Source organism: Heteronotia binoei, chromosome 14 (assembly GCF_032191835.1).
Source record: "Heteronotia binoei isolate CCM8104 ecotype False Entrance Well chromosome 14, APGP_CSIRO_Hbin_v1, whole genome shotgun sequence".
NCBI lineage: Eukaryota > Metazoa > Chordata > Lepidosauria > Squamata > Gekkonidae > Heteronotia > Heteronotia binoei.
In genome coordinates, this window is record NC_083236.1 from 53,545,927 (window position 1) to 53,564,137 (window position 18,211).

Sequence of the window (18,211 nt, forward strand, 5' to 3'; positions counted from 1 at the left end):
TAAAGAAAGCGGCTTGTGATTTACCATGAGGGAGGAAAAAATTAGCTACCTCATACTTGAGGGGAAACATTACACTTTAGGCAAAATCTGCCTTTCTTGCTTGTATTAATGCCTATAAAATATATGCTTTAGTGGCAGATCATTAATCCTGCAGTGGTAAACAGATGGCTCTTGGGATTCACTGTATACAAGCTGAAAATGTCAGGGACAGAAGAACTTCTAGCCTAGGTGAGGAACGGTTAAGACAATTAATGCAGATAATGGTGCCACTGAGAGAGACTTGAGACGGAAATATTGTCATCCTTGTTCTGAAAGTGGAAAGGTTATGGAAAGAGTGGAGGGGGGACCATACCCAAATAACAACAGGTACCGAAGATAAGAATGGTTCGGATGACTTTTACGGAAATAACATATTGATTTCTACACATGATTAAAATCAAAGCAAAAACGTTCTTGCTGTTTCTCCCCCCCGCCCGTTCCAAGACAGGTTTGGTAGAACTTGAAGGTTAGCCACTTCAGGTCTTCCTTGGTTCACAGGGCTTTTTTTGTAGCAGGAACTCCTTTGCATATTAGGCCACACACCCCTGATGTAGCCAATCCTCCTAGAGCTTATAGGGCTCTTCTTACAGGGCAACAGGAGCAACAGGAGGATAGGCTACATCAGGGGGTGTGTGGCCTAATATGCAAAGGAGTTCCTGCTACAAAAAAAAAGACTTGGTCCTCCATTTTGAGAGCCAATTGACTCTGGATGGCCATTCCTTTGTGGGGCAAATGGATCCAGTTTGGTGTGGTGGCAGAAGACCTGAATAGGGCTGGGAAGACCTGAATTCAAATCAAGGTCACTGGCTGACCTTGGGCTGGGTACTTTCTCGGCCAAAGCTACCTCACAGAGGAATGTTTCAGAGACAGAACAGAGGAAAGGAGAATTATGTCCATTCCAGCTCCTTGGATTAGGGTAGGAGGAAAAACCAGGTGAGAGGAGATAACTGAGGATTCTCACTACATGTCTTTTTACCTGAATAATATAAGACAAAGCCAAGCCTTTTGCTGCGGCGCTGATGGAAGAAGGGGAGAGAACAACAAAGAGAGCTACACTCAGAGTCACAATGTTCATGAGGATATCTGTCCTTACTGCAAACCACCGCAGTGCACAGTTAAACAGCATGAAATGGCCTGAGTTCTCATCGTTCAGCTCTTTAAATCTGAAACAAAAACAGAAGACGGATACTCAAGTCAGGTTGGTTTGAGCTCACAAATGCCAGGCTTGTTGCTCTGTATGTATAGCCTGTGTGTTTTATCTTTGTCAGGTCTTTTTTTGAGCAGGAACACACAGGAATGCAGTTCTGGCTGACTTGGCATCAAGGGGTGTGGCCTAATATGCAAATGAGTTCCTGCTGGGCTTTTTCCTACAAAAAAAGCCCTGGTCTTCGTCAAATATTTCACTGCAAGTCTCTTAAAATTATTTATTTGTAGAGTTTGCTTGGGGAACATTCTGGAAAATTCACAAGTGCAGTCCTTACCAGACTTACACCTTTCTAATGCCATTGACTTCAGTGGAATTGGAAGAGTGTAACTTTGCTTAGGAAGACACTGTTGATCACATTTCCGTACATGTTTTGCAAACAGTGGAAGGCTACCTAGGTCCATCAGTGGCTATCAGCCATGCTATCTAAATGCTCAGAGGCAATAACTGTTTTAATTATGGAATTCTTGTGCTTTTATTGTTGTATACAGCTGTTGCGATCCACCCTGAGCAAATCTGCTGGGAGGGTGGAATAAAAATAAAAATAGATAAACAAAATACACCTCCAAATGCCAGTTGAAGGGGGGGTGGGATGGGGAAGCTTTGGCCTACTCACACATCTTTCAGGACATCGGTTGGCCCCTACAAAAAACAGGATTCTGGAGTATATTGGCCATCTATCTGATCTTGGGGAGCTGTTCTTGTTCTCTGATGTACCCATGATTCTTTTCGTGCGAGATAGGGCAGGATATAAATCAAAAAATTAAATTAAATTAAGTGCATTGATGCAAAAGCACCATACAACATTGAAAAGCAGAGGTCTTAAAATCACAGAAGGAAAGAAGTGAGCCAATATAAAAAGAAACAAGGAACGTTTGCTCATCCCTAAGAATAGGCACATAAAGACTTCTTTGGTAAATTCCAGTCACTCAGAAATGCACGGGGTGGTTTAGGTGTCCTTCGTCTTCGGTCACCCTCTTGGTTGCAAAGAACCTTGCTGAAGACTCCCGGGCTCAGTTGCATTTCTGCACGGAGAACAAGCCGCTCCTAACAATGGCGTCCTGCTTGGAAAGAACATAAAGGACTCCAAGAAGGAGGCCATGCAACCGCACACATAATGATCTCTTTGAGACAATTCCGAGAAATCCGCAGAGCAAAACCGGCCGCTTCCCCATGGCTTCTCATTTTCTGCAAATGAAAAAAACCCCAGGATCTCCACCGCCTCTGTAGCACAATAACTGAGCGGTTCCATCAATGTCCCCGCAGGTGTAAAAGCATAAGTATTGGTGGTCAGGTGGAGAACAACAGCGCGCTTTATTCATCCCGTCTGAGGGAATCGACTGAGCAAATACGATTGTGTGGGTGGGGAGGAAACAGGGCCTAAGTTAGGCGACTTACCGAGCAATGTAATCATCCTTCTTGTTGTAGGCGTGAATCGTGCTAAGGCCTTGGACTGAAGATGTTATCAGAGAGAACCATGGAGACCTGCTCAGGTTTTCCACACGTTTCAGTTTCCGGATGGCCTTCTGAAAAATCCTGCCATGCACACACACAAAAATGCATTGCACAGAATAAGTTCCCAGCTTGGAACTCCAGATTTCCCATTTCTATCTGCAACCAGCTTTCCAGATTTGAGAACTTTAAGGGTAAAAAAGCTGATGGGATGCTTGGGATGCTTGGGTGTATGTGTCTTTAACTTGATAGGAGAAGAAGACTACAGATTTATACCCCACCCTTCTCTCTGAATCAGAGTCTCAGAGTGGGTTATAACCTCCTTTATCTCCTTCCCCCACAACAGACACCCTGTGAGGTGGGTAGGTTGAGAAAGCTCTCCCAGAAGCTGCCCTTTCTTGGACAACTCCTACAAGAGCTATGGCTGTCCCAAGGCCATTCCAGCAGGTGCAAGTGGAGGAGTGGGTAATCAAATCCAGTTCTCCCAGATAAGACTCCGCACACTTAACCACTACACCAAACTGGCTCTCTATGGTTTCCAGTTCCCAGTTAAAGGCAGGATCCATAGGTTTGGATGCCCTCCGCCCACTTCAGGGTTATCAAAAAGCGGTGGGGAGGGGGTTGAATGTTTGCTTTGTGCTCCATTATATACTATGGAGACTGGTTCCCATAGGGTATAATGGGGAATCAATTTGTGAGTATCTCGCTTGGAGGGGGGGGGTGTTCTTTGAGGTAGAGGCACCAAATTTTCAGCATAGCATCTGGTGCCTCTCCTCAACCCCCCACCCCCCGTTTCAAAAAGATTGGACAAGTGGGTCGAATTCCATGAGCCCCCCCCCAAAGGTGTCCCATCCTCCATTATTTCTAGTGAAGGGAAAGCATTTAAAAGGAGCACAGCCCCTTGAAATGTGATGGCCAGGACTCCCTTCGGAGTTTAATCGTGCTTGTCACAACCTTGCTCCTGGCTCCGCCCCCAAAACCTCCTGGCTCCACCCCAAAGTCCCCAGATATTTCCTCAGTCGGACCAGTAAACCCTGTCCCAGCACCATCAAAAGAAGAAGAAGAAGAAGATATTGGATTTATATCCCGCCCTCCACTCCAAAGAGTCTCAGAGCGGCTCACAATCTCCTTTACCTTCCTCCCCCACAACAGACACCCTGTGAGGTAGATGAAGATATTGGATTTATATCCCGCCCTCCACTCCGAAGAATCTCAGAGCGACTCACAATCTCCTTTACCTTCCTCCCCCACAACAGACACCCTGTGAGGTAGATGAAGATATTGGATTTATATCCCGCCCTCCACTCCGAAGAATCTCAGAGCGACTCACAATCTCCTTTACCTTCCTCCCCCACAACAGACACCCTGTGAAGTAGATGAAGATATTGGATTTATATCCCGCCCTCCACTCCGAGTCTCAGAGCGGCTCACAATCTCCTTACCTTCCTCCCCCACAACAGACACCCTGTGAGGTGGGTGGGGCTGGAGAGGGCTCTCACAGCAGCTGCCCTTTCAAGGACAACCTCTGCCAGAGCTATGGCTGACCCAAGGCCATTCCAGCAGCTGCAAGTGGAGGAGTGGGGAATCAAACCCGGTTCTCCCAGATAAGAGTCCGCACACTTAACCACTACACCAAACAAGCTCAGTTTCAGGCAAGTGGGGTCCCTGGTTTGAATCAGGGCTGCGGAGGGTAAGGAGCAAGGGCTTTAGTCCATCCATCCCTGTGTTGCTTGATTTATCAAAGCCACCTGCTCTCATTTCTATCAGCCCTGGAAGGAAATGCAATGAGGAAAATGTTGGCTTTTGAGGTTTCTTCCGCCCCTTCCTTTTCAGGATTTGCAGCTGAACAAAGAAAAGGTTTTTAATAGACAAATTCATGCAGGTGTGGAGAGCTGAAGCCTCCTCCTCCTCCTCATCTCCCTGTGCTGAGCTGAATCAGCATCCCTAAAACCAAGATTCTGAAAGCTGATGGGAAACCTGGGATCTCAGCTTTGTGCGGTTTGGCTCAAAGGGCCCAAGAGGTAGCTTGAACACTTTTGGAGCAGTGTTCCCTCCTAGCTGGGTTGGCATGAGCTAACTCACAGATTTTTAGCCTCCAGTTTACACACATTTGTATTAGCTCAGGAAGGATGACCCCAGAGCACAGTAATTTATGCAGTAGCTGACTCAGCCTTCCATCCTTCCGAGGTCAGGTCGGTAAAATGAGTCCCCAGCTTGCTGGGGGGAAAGCGTAGATGACTGGGGAAGGCAATGGCAAACTACCCCGCAAAAAGTCTGCCTTGAAAACGTTGTGAAAGCAACGTCACCTCAGAGTCGGAAACGACTGGTGCTTGCACAGGGGACCTTTCCTTTCTTTTCTTCACAACTTTAATGCCAGTAGCTTACAGCTTTAATACCAGTAGCTCACAAAGTAGAATTTTTGCTCACGAGACTCTGCAGCTAGAGGGAACATAGTTTTGGAGCTGAGAATAGTTGGATGTATGTCTTACAGTTTCTGTGTGCAGAAACCAGAAGGGACATGTCCCCTTAGCTGGAAGAAGTGGGGTCAGCAAACGCAGAAATACTCTTTTGAATATGGTTGCCAACCTCCAGGTGTGGCCTGGAGATCCCATAGAATTACAACTGAGCTCTAGTCTACCGAAATCAGTTCCCCCAGAGAAAATGGTTGCTTTGGAAGGCAGACTCTACAGCATTACCCCCTGGTGAGGTCCCTCCTTTCCCCAAACCTTGCCCTTTCCCAGGCTCCCCCAAATCTCCAGGAATTTCCCAACCCAGAGTTGGCAACCTGACTTCTGCTGCTTGCGACTTTCTGGATTCTCCTGAACCCTGTTGGAGGAACAGTCCATGAATGGCCTTGGAGCAGCAGGCAAGGCTTTTTTTGTAGCACGAACCCCTTTGCATATAAGGCCACACACCCCTGACGTAGCCAATCCTCTTGGAGCTTACAGTAGGCCCTGTACTAAGAGCCCTGTAAGCCCTTAGTGGATTGGCTACATTAGGGGCGTGGGGCCTAATACGCAAAGGAGTTCCTGCTATTAAAAAAAGTCCTGGCCACAGGCAACCCACAACCTTCCCACCCCCTGGAGCCACCCTCGGTTTCTAGGGACACGTCAGCGGTGTTTATCGAGGCCTGCTCGCATGAGGCAAATAACGAAAAGCGCTGCTGTCTTTTTTCCAGTCGAGCTATTGAGCGTTTGCAAATTTGCAACAATTGCTCGCGAAGGCTTCACGCGCCACTAAGCCCTGCGTGCAATTTGCCCTTTGAAGCCTGGCTCCGTGGTGGTCTCAGAACTCTTGGGGGGCTTACGTATCCACATCCTTTTTTTTCCTGAACGGCACAGTGTGCCAAAACAAAAAAAGGCAATCAAAGGTTCGAATATTTCTTCCACGTGCATTCCCTTCTGCTAACCTCCCCCCACCCTCCCCCCATCCCGGTTTCCTAGTAATAGGGGTGTCTGCAGCTCTTTAGAACATACTTGTTTATCTCCGTACGGTGGGACGAACCATGAATAAAAATGGAACCTCTGCTTTATTCCATTTGATATACTAGCGACAAGAGACTCATAGGACATTAACATTCTGGATGCACCACCTGGCTCTTTTTTGTCTCGGAGCGACTGCTGGCTTCTCCCCTAGCTGCCATCGAGCTGCCGCTGCCTTTGCAGGGCCGCCAACACTCCCTAGGCAAGAGAGCTGAGGACAAAGGGCAATATCCTGACAGCTCCCCGACAGATGCGGGAGAGCTCTCCATATGCTCCCATCGTCCTGATTTAACAGGGACGGTCCCAGTTTTCCGGAATCTGTCACCAGTAGAACACCGTCCCTGAGAAATCTTGATTCCTGGGCTTTTTTTGTAGCAGGGACTCCTTTTAGGGTTGCCGATTCCCAGGTGGGCGGAGAAACCCAAAGCACAAGGCTTTCAATGAAAACCAGCCTCCGTACAACCAACGAACTCACCAAACAATTCAACAATTGCAAAAGCATATGTTAGTTCATGATAGACCATGCAATTAGTCCTTAGCAAAACAGGGAACGTGTTCACCAAGAATCGATCCCGTCTTTATAGCAATCATTGCTCAGTTCATTCCAAGGAACCCTGGTGAAATAGTTGTGCGATTGATCGACGTCTCTCGATATATGCAGCCAGCAATCCAAAAGGTTGAAAGAACAAGGTCGTACTGGAATCCTTGTTCTGCACAGTTACAAGTGGCTTATATGTCTCTAGCACTATTCAAGTGCCTTTCAATGTTGTAATGGAATGGCGTTTTCTGCCCTGGGTATGAAAATGTTGTAAAAAGGATTTTTGCAGCTTGAAGAAGCCTGTGCAAAACAAGGGTTTCCGTACGACCTTGTTCTTTTCGACCTTTTGGATTGCTGGCTGCATATATTGAGAGACATTGATCAATCTCACAACTATTTCACCAGGGTTCCTTGGAATGAACTGAGCAATGATTACTATAAAGACCGGATCGATTCTTGGTGAACACGTTCCCTATTTTGCTAAGAACCAACTGTATGGTCTATCATGAACTAATATATGCTTTTGTAATTGTTGAATTGTTTGGTGAGTTCGTTGGTTGTACGGAGGCTGGCTTTCACGGAAAGCCTTGAGCTTTGGATTTCTCTGCCTATAATTGCCGTGATTCTCTTTGTGGATTGCACGATCCCCAGGTGGGGGCAGAGGATCTCCCAGCTTGGAGGCCCTCCCCCTGCTTCAGGGTCATCAGAAAGTGGGGTGGGGGGGATGGAAATGTCTACTGGGCACTTCATTATTCCCTATGGAGACCAATTCTCATAGGGTATAATGGAGAATCGATCCATGGGTATCTGGGGCTCTGGGGGGGGGGCTGTATTTTGAGGTAGAGGCACCAAATTTACAGCATAACAGGGCTCTTCTTACAGGGCCTAATGTAAGCTCCCGGAGGATTGGCTACATCAGAGGGGTGTGGCTTAATATGCAAAGGAGGTCCTGCTAGAATTCCTTACAGGGCTCTTCGTACAGGGCCTACCGGAAGCTCCAGGAGGATTGGCTACATCAGAGGGGTGTGGCTTAATATGCAAAGGAGGTCCTGCTAGAATTCCTTACAGGGCTCTCAGTACAGGGCCTACTGGAAGCTCCAGGAGGATTGGCTACATCAGAGGGGTGTGGCTTAATATGCAAAGGAGGTCCTGCTAGAATTCCTTACAGGGCTCTCAGTACAGGGCCTACTGGAAGCTCCAGGAGGATTGGCTACATCAGAGGGGTGTGGCTTAATATGCCAAGGAGTTCCTGCTTCAAAAAAAAAAGCCCTGTGTGTAAGAAACACAACTTAATTCTCACAGGAGCAGAAGATCTGACTTACTGGAAGAGAAGGATGAAAATAATCATCAGGACAGCCACAACAATGAGGAGGATGGGAAACACAACAGCAATGATGACGAGGATGGAGAGCACCATGCAAAACTGCTGCAGGAAATTCTCCGCGTGAAACGGGAGCCTCACGTCCAGCTCGTCCATATCCTTTGAAAACCGGTTCATGAGTCTGCCGGTGGGAGTTGTGTCGAAGAAGCTCATTGGACTCTGCAAGATCTGTGGATAAAAGGGAGGGGGGACGCTCCGCATTAGCAGCAGCAGCAACAATAAAACTGTGGGGCTGATTCCGCACTAACCTTGCTCCGCGCCAGGCTTCTGTTTCTCTCCGGAGCAAGCTAGTGATGTCGCACCAGCTGCTCTGTGCTGCCAATTTTGCACTGTAAAAACGCATGATTTGCCACACCACAATGTAAACCTGAAAAGACAGGACCAATTTTGCACTAGACCTTTAATCCTGGCTTAGCCCTGTCCCCAAGCAGAGATTTTACACTAAAATAATAGAATCATAGTCATAGAGTTGGTTTCTAGTGAAGAATGTCAGTTTGGGGATTGGGTTAAACCAGGATTAAAGGTCTAGTGTGAAATTGGTCCAGGTTTATGCTACGGCACGGCAAATCACAAGTTTTCCCCCGCGAAAAATGGCGGCACAGAGCAGCTGGTGTGAAATAGCTAGCTTGCTCCAGAGAGAAATGGAAGCCTGGCGTGGAACAAGGTTAGTGCAGAATCAGCCTGGCAGACAAAACAGTGGCAGACATGTCTTTGACGGCACTGAGACGGTATAAGCACAACAATATGCTGTTCCTTTTGTTTTGAGGCTGGGGGGAGGGATCGTCTTTGTTAGGGGGAAAAAGATCTTTTGAGAACAAAATGAACTTTTGTTTTGCAGCTGTGGCTTTAAAAGGGAGGACAAAAATAATTAAAACGCACAAAAATCAGAATATTGGAAACAAATGTTTCCCTTTAAAGCTGGCATAATTCCAGGATGCAGATCTCAAACCAGGGGAAAGACAACATCACAGAATAGCAAACATTCATTCATTGGAAGAAGCCACTATTCATTCATCTGCTCCGTCCCAATCTATACAATCCATATTAAGTATGCAGAACACTGCAGAGAGATATCTACACTGCAGATATAGGTAACCCGAGCAACAAAGCCAAGCCAGAACTTGCAATGGAAGGCAAAGCCCTCCTAAAAGCTCTAGTCTATTTCCCAGTGACAAATTGTCAAGGTATTTGGCCTTGGAAGAACATAAGAGAAGCCATGTTGGATCAGGCCAATGGCCCATCCAGTCCAACACTGTGTCACACAGTGGCCAAAAAAACCCAGGTGCCATCAGGAGGTCCATCAGTGGGGCCAGGACACTAGAAATCCTCACACTGTTGCCCCTCCCAAGCACCAAGAATATATAGAGCATCACTTGCCCCAGACAGAGAGTTCCAACAATACGCTGTGGCTAATAGCCACTGATGGATCTCTACTCCATACGTTTATCCAATCCCCTCTTGAAGCTGGCTATGCTTGTAGCTGCTGCCACCTCTTGTGACAGTGAATTCCACGTGCTAATCACCCTTTGGAAGGGGCTGTGGCTTGGTGGCACAGCATCTGTTTGGAACGCAGAAGGTGCCAAGTTCAATCCCCAGCATCTCCAGCTATAAAAGGATCCAGGGGAAGGTGAGGAAAAAGATGTTCACCTGAGCTGCTGGCTGCATAGACCTTGACAGACCAGTGGTATGACTCAGAATAAGGGAATTTCCTGTGTGTCTACAGTAATTGGTTGGTTGCCACCATTGTAGCTAGATTCCTCTCCCCCCGGATTGGCTCAATGGCAGAGTACCACAGAGTAGGAAACGTATGGATACTGTGAGGTACCAAATTTCATGGATGAAGACTTTCAATGTGCGTGTGGGGAAAAACGGAATTTTGAGAGACCTGGGGGGGAAAAATATTCCGGAAGACTTCTCAGACTTCACCTTTCCCACACAGTTTTTTTTTTGCTCGGCTTCACTTATTTATGCTTCCCCTCTTGGCAGCTGCTTCGGTGCCATTTTTTTTTTAAAGAATTGTTGTTGGCTGCGGGATCCAGCCAATTAGGGATCACACAGCCGCTGTGATGACACCATGGCACCTATTGTCAATCAGATTTGGCTGCTCGGTAATGTTGTGAAGCCAAACCAGAGCGACAGCAATGTTTCTTCACTCCCTCTGAACGGAATAACATTTGCTCTCCATTTCTTAAAAACTCGGAGTGACTGCCAAAAACAAGAGGAACCCACAGATCAAAAGAAGAAAGTGTTTTTTGTTAATGAAGCAATCCTTTCTCCCCAGCATCAGCTGTCAGCGCTGTTAACTATGTCATAAGGACATGCAGTCAGGACAGACCAAAGGAAATAAACACAGAGAGGGATTAAAATGTGGAATTGGCTGCCAGAGGATGTAGCGATGGCGGCAAGAATAAACGGCTTTAAAGGCGGATTCGACAGATTCATGGAGGAGAAGTCTATCAGTGGCCACTAGCCATGGTGACTGAGGGGAACCTCCATGTTCCAAGGCAGTCAACCTCTGAATCCCAGTGTCAGGAGGCAACATCTGGGAATGGCCTCAGCCTCTATGCCCTGTTGTTGGTTCTCTAGAGGAACTGGTTGGCCGCAGTGTAAGACAAGATGCTGGACTAGATGGACCCCTGGTCTGATCCAGCAAAGCTGTTCTGATGAAGGCTAAGGGCTCTCTGCCCTGTTGGCCACTGTGTGAGACAGGATGCTGGACAGATGGACCCCTGGTCTGATCCAGCAGGGCTCTTCTGATGTTCTAATGAAGGCTGAGGCCTCTCTGCCCTGTTGCTGGCTGTCCAGAGGAACTGACTGGCCACTGTGTGAGGAAGGATGCTGAACTAGATGGACCACTGGCCTGATCCAGCAGGGCTTTTCTAGATGCCCTATTAAACATGCATCTTTGAGACAATTTTACATTTTTCTTTGAGATGCCAAATCATCTTAGGTGATCCCTTGTGGAGGCAACCTGAGGAACTAGGAATATTTTGCAGTCATGTTTTGAAGCTCTCTGCCAAGGGATGGGGAACTGTGCTAAAAGGTTAGATTGGGACCCCACCCCCTGCAACCAGAGTAGCTTTTCTCATAAACCAAAGGAGCTCAAAAGGGATACTATGACAATGACTATGGAAATGGCACAAAGGAAGGCAAACAGCACCAAAAATTTGGGCAGGTTTTTATCATAATTATACTGAGCTTTCTTTGCACCATCCCACCAGCTGGCTGAATTTACAATCCTTGGCCTCTCTGCCCTGTTGTTGGTCCTTCAGAGGAACTGGTCAGCCACTGTGTGAGACAGGTTGCTGCACTAGATGAACCCTCACGGGTCTGATGCAGCAAAGCTCTGATCAAGGAAAGGTCTTGGCCTCTGTGACCTGTGGTTGACCCTCCAGAAGAACTGCTCGGCCACTGTGTGAGACAGGAGGCTGGACTGGTCCATTGATCTGATTTTTAGAGGGGGAAGGCCTTGGCCTCCATGCCCTGTTGTTGGCCCTCCAGAGGAACTGGTTGGCTGCTGTGTGAGACAGGATGCTGGACGAGATGGACCACTGGTCTGATCCAGCAGGGCTCTTCTGATGTTCTTATGCAGCCGCCACCCCTCCTCCAAAGAGGTACCTTGTGAAACATGGTATTGTGTAGCGTCGACGAAGCTTTCAGCGTCGTCTTAGTGAAGACGAAGCCTTTGATGATGCTCAGGACGATCATGGACACCATGCTCATTCCATAGATCAGCTGATAGAAGTGCAGGTTGGGATTTTCGGTTATGCTCCCTGCGTTACAGGTTGCGTTCACTGCCGTGCTGCAGTTGGCCTTTAAAGAATGGGTTAAAAAAAAATCAACTTTGTAATGGTGGATAAAGCACCATTTTCTTCCATTTAAATAATGACAAATAGAGACAAACCAACACTGGATGGTTTTCTGCTCTAGCTAATGCGATAGATAACTTTGCCCCGTGGGCAAAACAGTGATTACATTATGAAGGAACGGAAGCAGATGGTGCTGCATTTTAAATGATTAAATCAATTTCAGGATGGGAACTCTGGTGACCGATCTGCCAGGCTTTGCCTGATCCCAGAGCTGCGCTTTCATTCAGAGAGCCATCCCTCAATACGGCGATTGTTTCTTTTGCGTCTTGTCTCGTAGATGTTTGTAAATAGCGATTTTGGACCCCACCGGAGAGTTGCAGCAACCTCGGACAACAGTGTAGACCGGGTTGCCAGCCGTTTGTTCTGGAGGCAATCCTCGAATCAGCGTCAGGTTCGCCTCGATGAAGAAACATATGCAAGCGGAATTGGAAGAGACAGGCCTAACAGGTGGGCCGGCGTTTTCATCAAAGGCTTCAGCCTGGCTTCTTAATTTGAACAACCGCAGCAGAGACAGATGAAGATGGGTAGCCCTGTTAGCTTGCGGCAGAGAAGAGCAAGGATCCAGTAGCACCTTGCAGACCAACAAGGTGGGAGCTTTTGTGAGTCACTGCTCAGTACTCATGAGTCACTGCTCACGAGTTACCAAGCAGTGACTCATGAAAGCTCATCCCCTGCCACAAATTTTGTTAGTCTTTAAGGTGCTACTTAGACTCTAACTCTTTTCTGCTGCTACAGACATGCCTGTGTGAAGTCAGGTCTCCCACCCCTCCTTCTGGACCTCCCGGCTGGGGGTTTTGACGCCACCCCTCAGGGGGACGCGGGGTGGGGAGGAAGCGACAGGTGTCATGCCTCGAGTTCCAGCTCCTCGGGTCGCCCGTCTGGATCCCTCGAGAGTAGCTCCCGAGGACCGGCCGCTCCAACGCGCCCCCTCACCCTGCAGGGATTGGATGGAGGAAGGGTAGAGGGAGCAGGGTGGAAGGTTTAACTTGAGGGGAAAACACCTGCCGAGGAGGAGGGGCCCTGCGAGAAGTTCAGAGAAAGAGGGAAAGAAGTTTAAGCATGGGGAGGTCTGGAGAGGGACACAGGTGAAAACTAACCTCCGTCTCAACCTCATTTCTGAGGCAGAGCATGCTACTCGAGAGAAAATCATGCCCTGGAGCCAGCACCCTCGCTCCCCCCCCACCACTGACGCCCGGAAGCCAGACAATGCCTACCCATCTTGATTAAAAATAGAAATCCAGCTCCTCAAGGAGAGTGCTTTTTCCTTCTCTCTTTGTCTTACAGGGCTGGTTTTCTATTGGCAGGGAGTTTTTTAATACAGGAGCAGGACCCTTTGCCTGTAGTCTGAACGCGGTGCAATCCAATCGAGCTAGGGTTGCCAACTTCCAGGTGATAGCTGGAGATCTCGTGGGGTTTTAGTTGACTCACGAGAACTCACACCAGAGAATCAAGTTCCATCTCAGCCAATCGCTTTCCCCACGTGCGCTTCAGGAGAGGCTTAGTATTTGCATGAGAGACCACCAAGGAAGTCCAGGGTCTGTATGCAGAGGCAGGCAATGGCAAACCACCTCTGAATGTCTCTTGCCTTGAAAACCCCATTGGCTTGACAACATTTTCTACCACCGTTCTGCACATCATTGCAAAATTGTCGTGGAGCAGGGCTTTTTTTGTAGCAGGAATTCCTTCACATTTTAGGCTGCACCCCCCTGATGTAGCCAATCCTCCTGGAGCTTACAGTAGGTCCCATACTAAGAACCCTGTAAATTCTTGGCGGATTGGCTACATCAGGGGTGTGTGGCCTAATATCCAAAGGAGTTCCTACTACAAAAAAAAACCCCTGCCCTGGAGGCTGGGGGAAGAGTTTTGGTGATGGCACAGGTGCTGGCCAATAAATGCTATCTGCAATCAGTTTTGTTGCCACCAATTTGCAAAACATATTCCCGCCACCACCTTGGTTGGATTAAGACATGTTGAGGCCCTAAACTATGTAAGAAGGCCCATATAGCATTACTAACAAATGGCAATTTAATATTTGGGTACTTTTTGAAATGTATTTAGGGGCTCCTCATAATCTGAGGTCTTAAATCCAGCTCTCCTTGGCCCCAGAGACAGCAAGCTACATCCGGACTAAACGTTGCAATATCGCTTCTAAACAACCTCTGTTGCTATGCAGATCCCACACCTGGCTTCATAATAAGAGGGAGGGATTTTGTTTGCACGGCTAGGGAAACAAATCTATTCCCACTTTGATTTTTCACAGTTCCCTGCCAAACTGAAAAGCCAGCCCCAAGCACGCTGGTGATGTTGCCATTAAAACTGCCAACCAACCAGTCAACAAACAAAAAACCCAAACCCCACATCTATTTGGGATACTGACAACTGCATCACTGCAACGACAAAAGAATTCTTCACTTCATGCTGCAGAGGTGATAATTTCACCTCTTGAGGATTCTATTTGAATGTGGAAACCTACCATTCTACAGGTGAGAAGGGCACCCTAACTCTGCAATCTTCAAGTCAAAGTTCTAGCTCCGGTTCATTGAAGCAGGAGTCAGAAACTGACATTTTAAAAAAGGTAAGAAAGGTAGCTTTCAGAAAGGGATTATTTTATATGTCTCACTTGTTATTGTCCCGGCATGGGGTGCATCTAGGGGAAATTTGGGAAATCAAACAGTTGGATGTTCTCACACTGTGTTGGGAAGAAGCAACTAAGTTAACCTGTTGAACCAACAGCATAGGCTGCATTCAGATGTCAAGATAAACCACAGTAATAAATCAAGGCTCCATCAACACAGTTAGTTGTGAAGTCTGGAGACAGAGAGATGATAGATTAGATAGATGATAGATAGATAGATGACAGACAGACAGACAGACAGATAGATAGATAGATAGATAGATAGATAGATAGATAGATAGATAGATAGATAGATAGATAATGGAGGATGGATGGATTGAGAGACAGGCAGGCAGGCAGGCAGACCGACTGACCGACCGACAGACAGACAGACAGATACATAGACTGGCAGATTAGATATACTGGTATTTGCTGTTGGCACAAAGAGTCCAAACAAGGAATGGATTGTTAAACAGGGTGTGTTCTAGTTGTGATTATTTGTGGTTTTGAATTCACAAACTAGGGTCAGTTGAGTAGTGGCACACTTACCCCTGAGCCCTGCTCCAGCCAGAAACTCAGCCACCAGCTGCTGAATGCCGAACAGCCTATCATCAGCGCGAAGAGCAGCACCATGAAGAACGATAAAATGAAACCTAGAAATGGAACACCGGGCCAAAATGAATAACTGTTGGCATAGGACCCCTTCCTCCGCTGCACTCATGTGTGACTCTTCAGGGTTGCATCCGCTGCATAATGCGTTTTGGGAATCAGAGGGCTGATTCATGCATTACAAAGTCTGGGTAGCAGACGATGAGCAGATCCGCTCTAGAGGTTCTGGGCTTGAAACTTTATTCCCAGGTGGATGAGGGCTCAAGTTGGGTTGGGATCATGGCACGCAGAGAGAAAGCACTTAAGCCTTTTCCCCATGATATTTTCCCAACCTGAAATGGCTATAGGGACTGCAGCCATTGTTTGTCGTGTTGGGAAAACCTATGTGTACAGAGGACTTTGAATAACTTTCCCTGACAGGCTAATTAGCAGCTCCTTGGAAACTGTTTCAGGTTGAGAAAATGGTGTGTGTGGAGTCTGTGTGTGTGTGTGAAGTAGTTTAACTCCCCTCTCCATGCATGCTGATCTCCCAGTCCAATTTGGTCTCATGGGTGGCTGGGATTTCCAGCACAGAATTCCCACCCCACATCTGTCAACAAAATGGACTTTGTAACCTGTAGATTTGTCCTTTGAGTATACTGGCAGTAGAGATATTCTTGATTTAATCTTTGTACCTAACTCTGTCTGCACACTGTAGGGTTACCAAGTCTAACTCAGATACTATCTGGGGACTTTGGGGGTGTGGCCGGGAGACTTTGGGGGTGGGGCCAGGAGACTTTCCCTAAAATAAATAAATAAAAACACAGCAGTGCAGTTCCCCTGAATACAGTTTTCATTTCCTCACCTAAGCAGCTGCAGATCATCTCTCTCTCTCACACACACACACAAGAGAAGCAAAAATAAAACATTTTGCAATCCCACTCGTGTGGTTTCGCTGGGGCAATTTACTCGTGTGGTCTCGCTGGGGCAATTTACTCACAAGTTGCTGAACTTCCAATAACACAGGGAAACCAAAGGTTCAAGTTTACCCTTTACTATGCAAGTGACCTCTGAAAAGTTTGTACAATAAATGGAGGGCCTGGGCTGCTTTCACAGCTAGTGGGTGCAGCCACATTGTTCTGCCTGCTCACCCCACCCCCATTCAGCCTTAAAGGCACAGACGCACCATCCAGAAAGGAAGCCTTGGCAAACTTTCTCTGAGCATTCTGAAGGGGAAAGGCACATGGCAGCTGTGGGGGCGGAGCTTCCTCCCACTGGCCAGCTGACTGGGGGCGGGAAGGAGCCTGGGAAAGCGGGAGAATCCCCACTGGGACCTGGGGATTGGCAAGCCTACTGCACAGAGCTCTGGCCCTGTGGACATAATAACCATTCTTATATCTGATATTCAAGTGTGGCCTCACCTGTGGATACTGAAATCCACAGACTGGGGCCACACTGACAAAAACAGATTGTTCTGCAAATTTGGAGGGAACCCAAACATTTAACAAAATTACATGGGTGTTCCCAATTTCAGGAAGGGAAGGACAGAAATGCAAAATTAATAAATACATGAATCCCCATAAAATAAAAAGACACTGTCTGTGCACACACAAAGATAACGCTCCTGATAACACTCCTATCTTCTGCATGATGTCTAGTGGTGAAGGCTGGGAGCAGGGAAACAGGGCCGCACACAAACAAGTTAGGTAGTTTCTGCTTTCTGGGAAGTGGATGCCACGGGTACACAGAAAAATCAAAATTTAAAAAGGAAAAAGGAAGAAGCAAGTTAGGGCCGCTAAGCCCCCAGTCCAGGCGGGGGTTTCCCCACCTGGGAGGTTCCCAACCGACCGGCCCACATTGGGCCAGTGGGGGGAAACCTCCTCCGATGTCATTGGCGCGATGACATCACCCGGAAGTGATATCATCATGCTGTTGATGTCTCTCAAGGGCGCTCTAGGCATTTTCGGGAAAACTCTATGGTTTTCTTGGACGCTCTAGCCATTTGGGAGGGAAAACCTCTATGGTACCTATTGTATATGGTACCAATCGGTACCATAGAGTTTTCCCTTCCCAAATGGCTAGAGTGTCTGGGAAAATCACAGATTTTTCCTGAAAATGCCCAGAGCAGATGTGACTTCACCGGCATGATGACATCACTTCTGGGTGACGTCATCATGTTGTGCGCGCACTTTGTGTGTGCGCTAATGTCCCCCTCTGGGGAAGGCTGCAGACTTGGCAACCCTAAAGCAAGTGTCTAAAAATATGGTGTATTAAGGACTGAGCATGCTTATTGGTATTGCCCTCTAAGAGAGAATATCGAGGGCAATTAAGTACCAGATGAAGAAGCAACTGGTTTGTGAAGACAGAATCTTCACCAAACTACGACCCAGGATTCTCTGGGTAGGTGGGTCTGGTTTAAGATGGCTGGACTGGTCAGGCAGTCATCCTTACCTTCACTTGGCAAAGTGCTCTTTCTAAGCTTCAATGCAGCAGCATGGCCTAGTCCAGGGGTGGCCAATGGCAGCTCTCCAGATGTTTTTTGCCTACAACTCTCATCAGCCCCAGCCAGCATGGAAGTTGTAGGCAAAAACATCTGGAGAGCTATCGTTGGCCACCCCTGGACTAGTCTAATGGTTACTACAAACTGCACAGAGTCTTTGCTTCAAGTTAAGAAACCAATACTGGTGGATTTATTCAAAGAAAACATAACGTAAGTGTAGTGGAGAGAAAGAGTGACTAAACTATTCCAGCTAATTGGATGGCTTTGGATTATAGTAGGCCATCTGCTTAGTTCAGTTCAGGAGGAGAGACACCATGCTGTTCCTCCTGATGCATGCAAGGAAGAAGCAGGAGGAAGAGGAGAACAGGAAGAAGGAAGTTCCCTGAGTTTATATTCTATTGGTTAGAGAGGGTGAGTGAACGCAAAACCAGACAGGTAGGAGACTGATATGAACTTAGCTATCTGACTTGCTCTATGGTGTCTGAGGACTGAGCAAGAGACATTGTGAGTCTGTTCTTCTAACAGTATAGCAATCTGTTTCAGT

General features: G+C 47.4%; 1 protein-coding gene across 1 annotated transcript in view; it reads right to left on the reverse strand.

Annotated features, from left to right (window-relative positions):
- The window catches only part of LOC132582619 (ATP-binding cassette sub-family C member 12-like), a 117,766-nt gene that overhangs the window by 21,031 nt on the left and 78,524 nt on the right, over positions 1-18,211 (reverse strand). The window contains exons 21-25 of the mRNA XM_060254279.1: positions 15,129-15,232; positions 11,715-11,909; positions 8,038-8,264; positions 2,642-2,779; positions 1,016-1,202 (exon numbers count right to left, since the gene is read on the reverse strand). Coding sequence (XP_060110262.1) covers positions 1,016-1,202; positions 2,642-2,779; positions 8,038-8,264; positions 11,715-11,909; positions 15,129-15,232 — 851 coding nt within the window. The remainder of the gene's footprint in view (positions 1-1,015; positions 1,203-2,641; positions 2,780-8,037; positions 8,265-11,714; positions 11,910-15,128; positions 15,233-18,211) is intronic.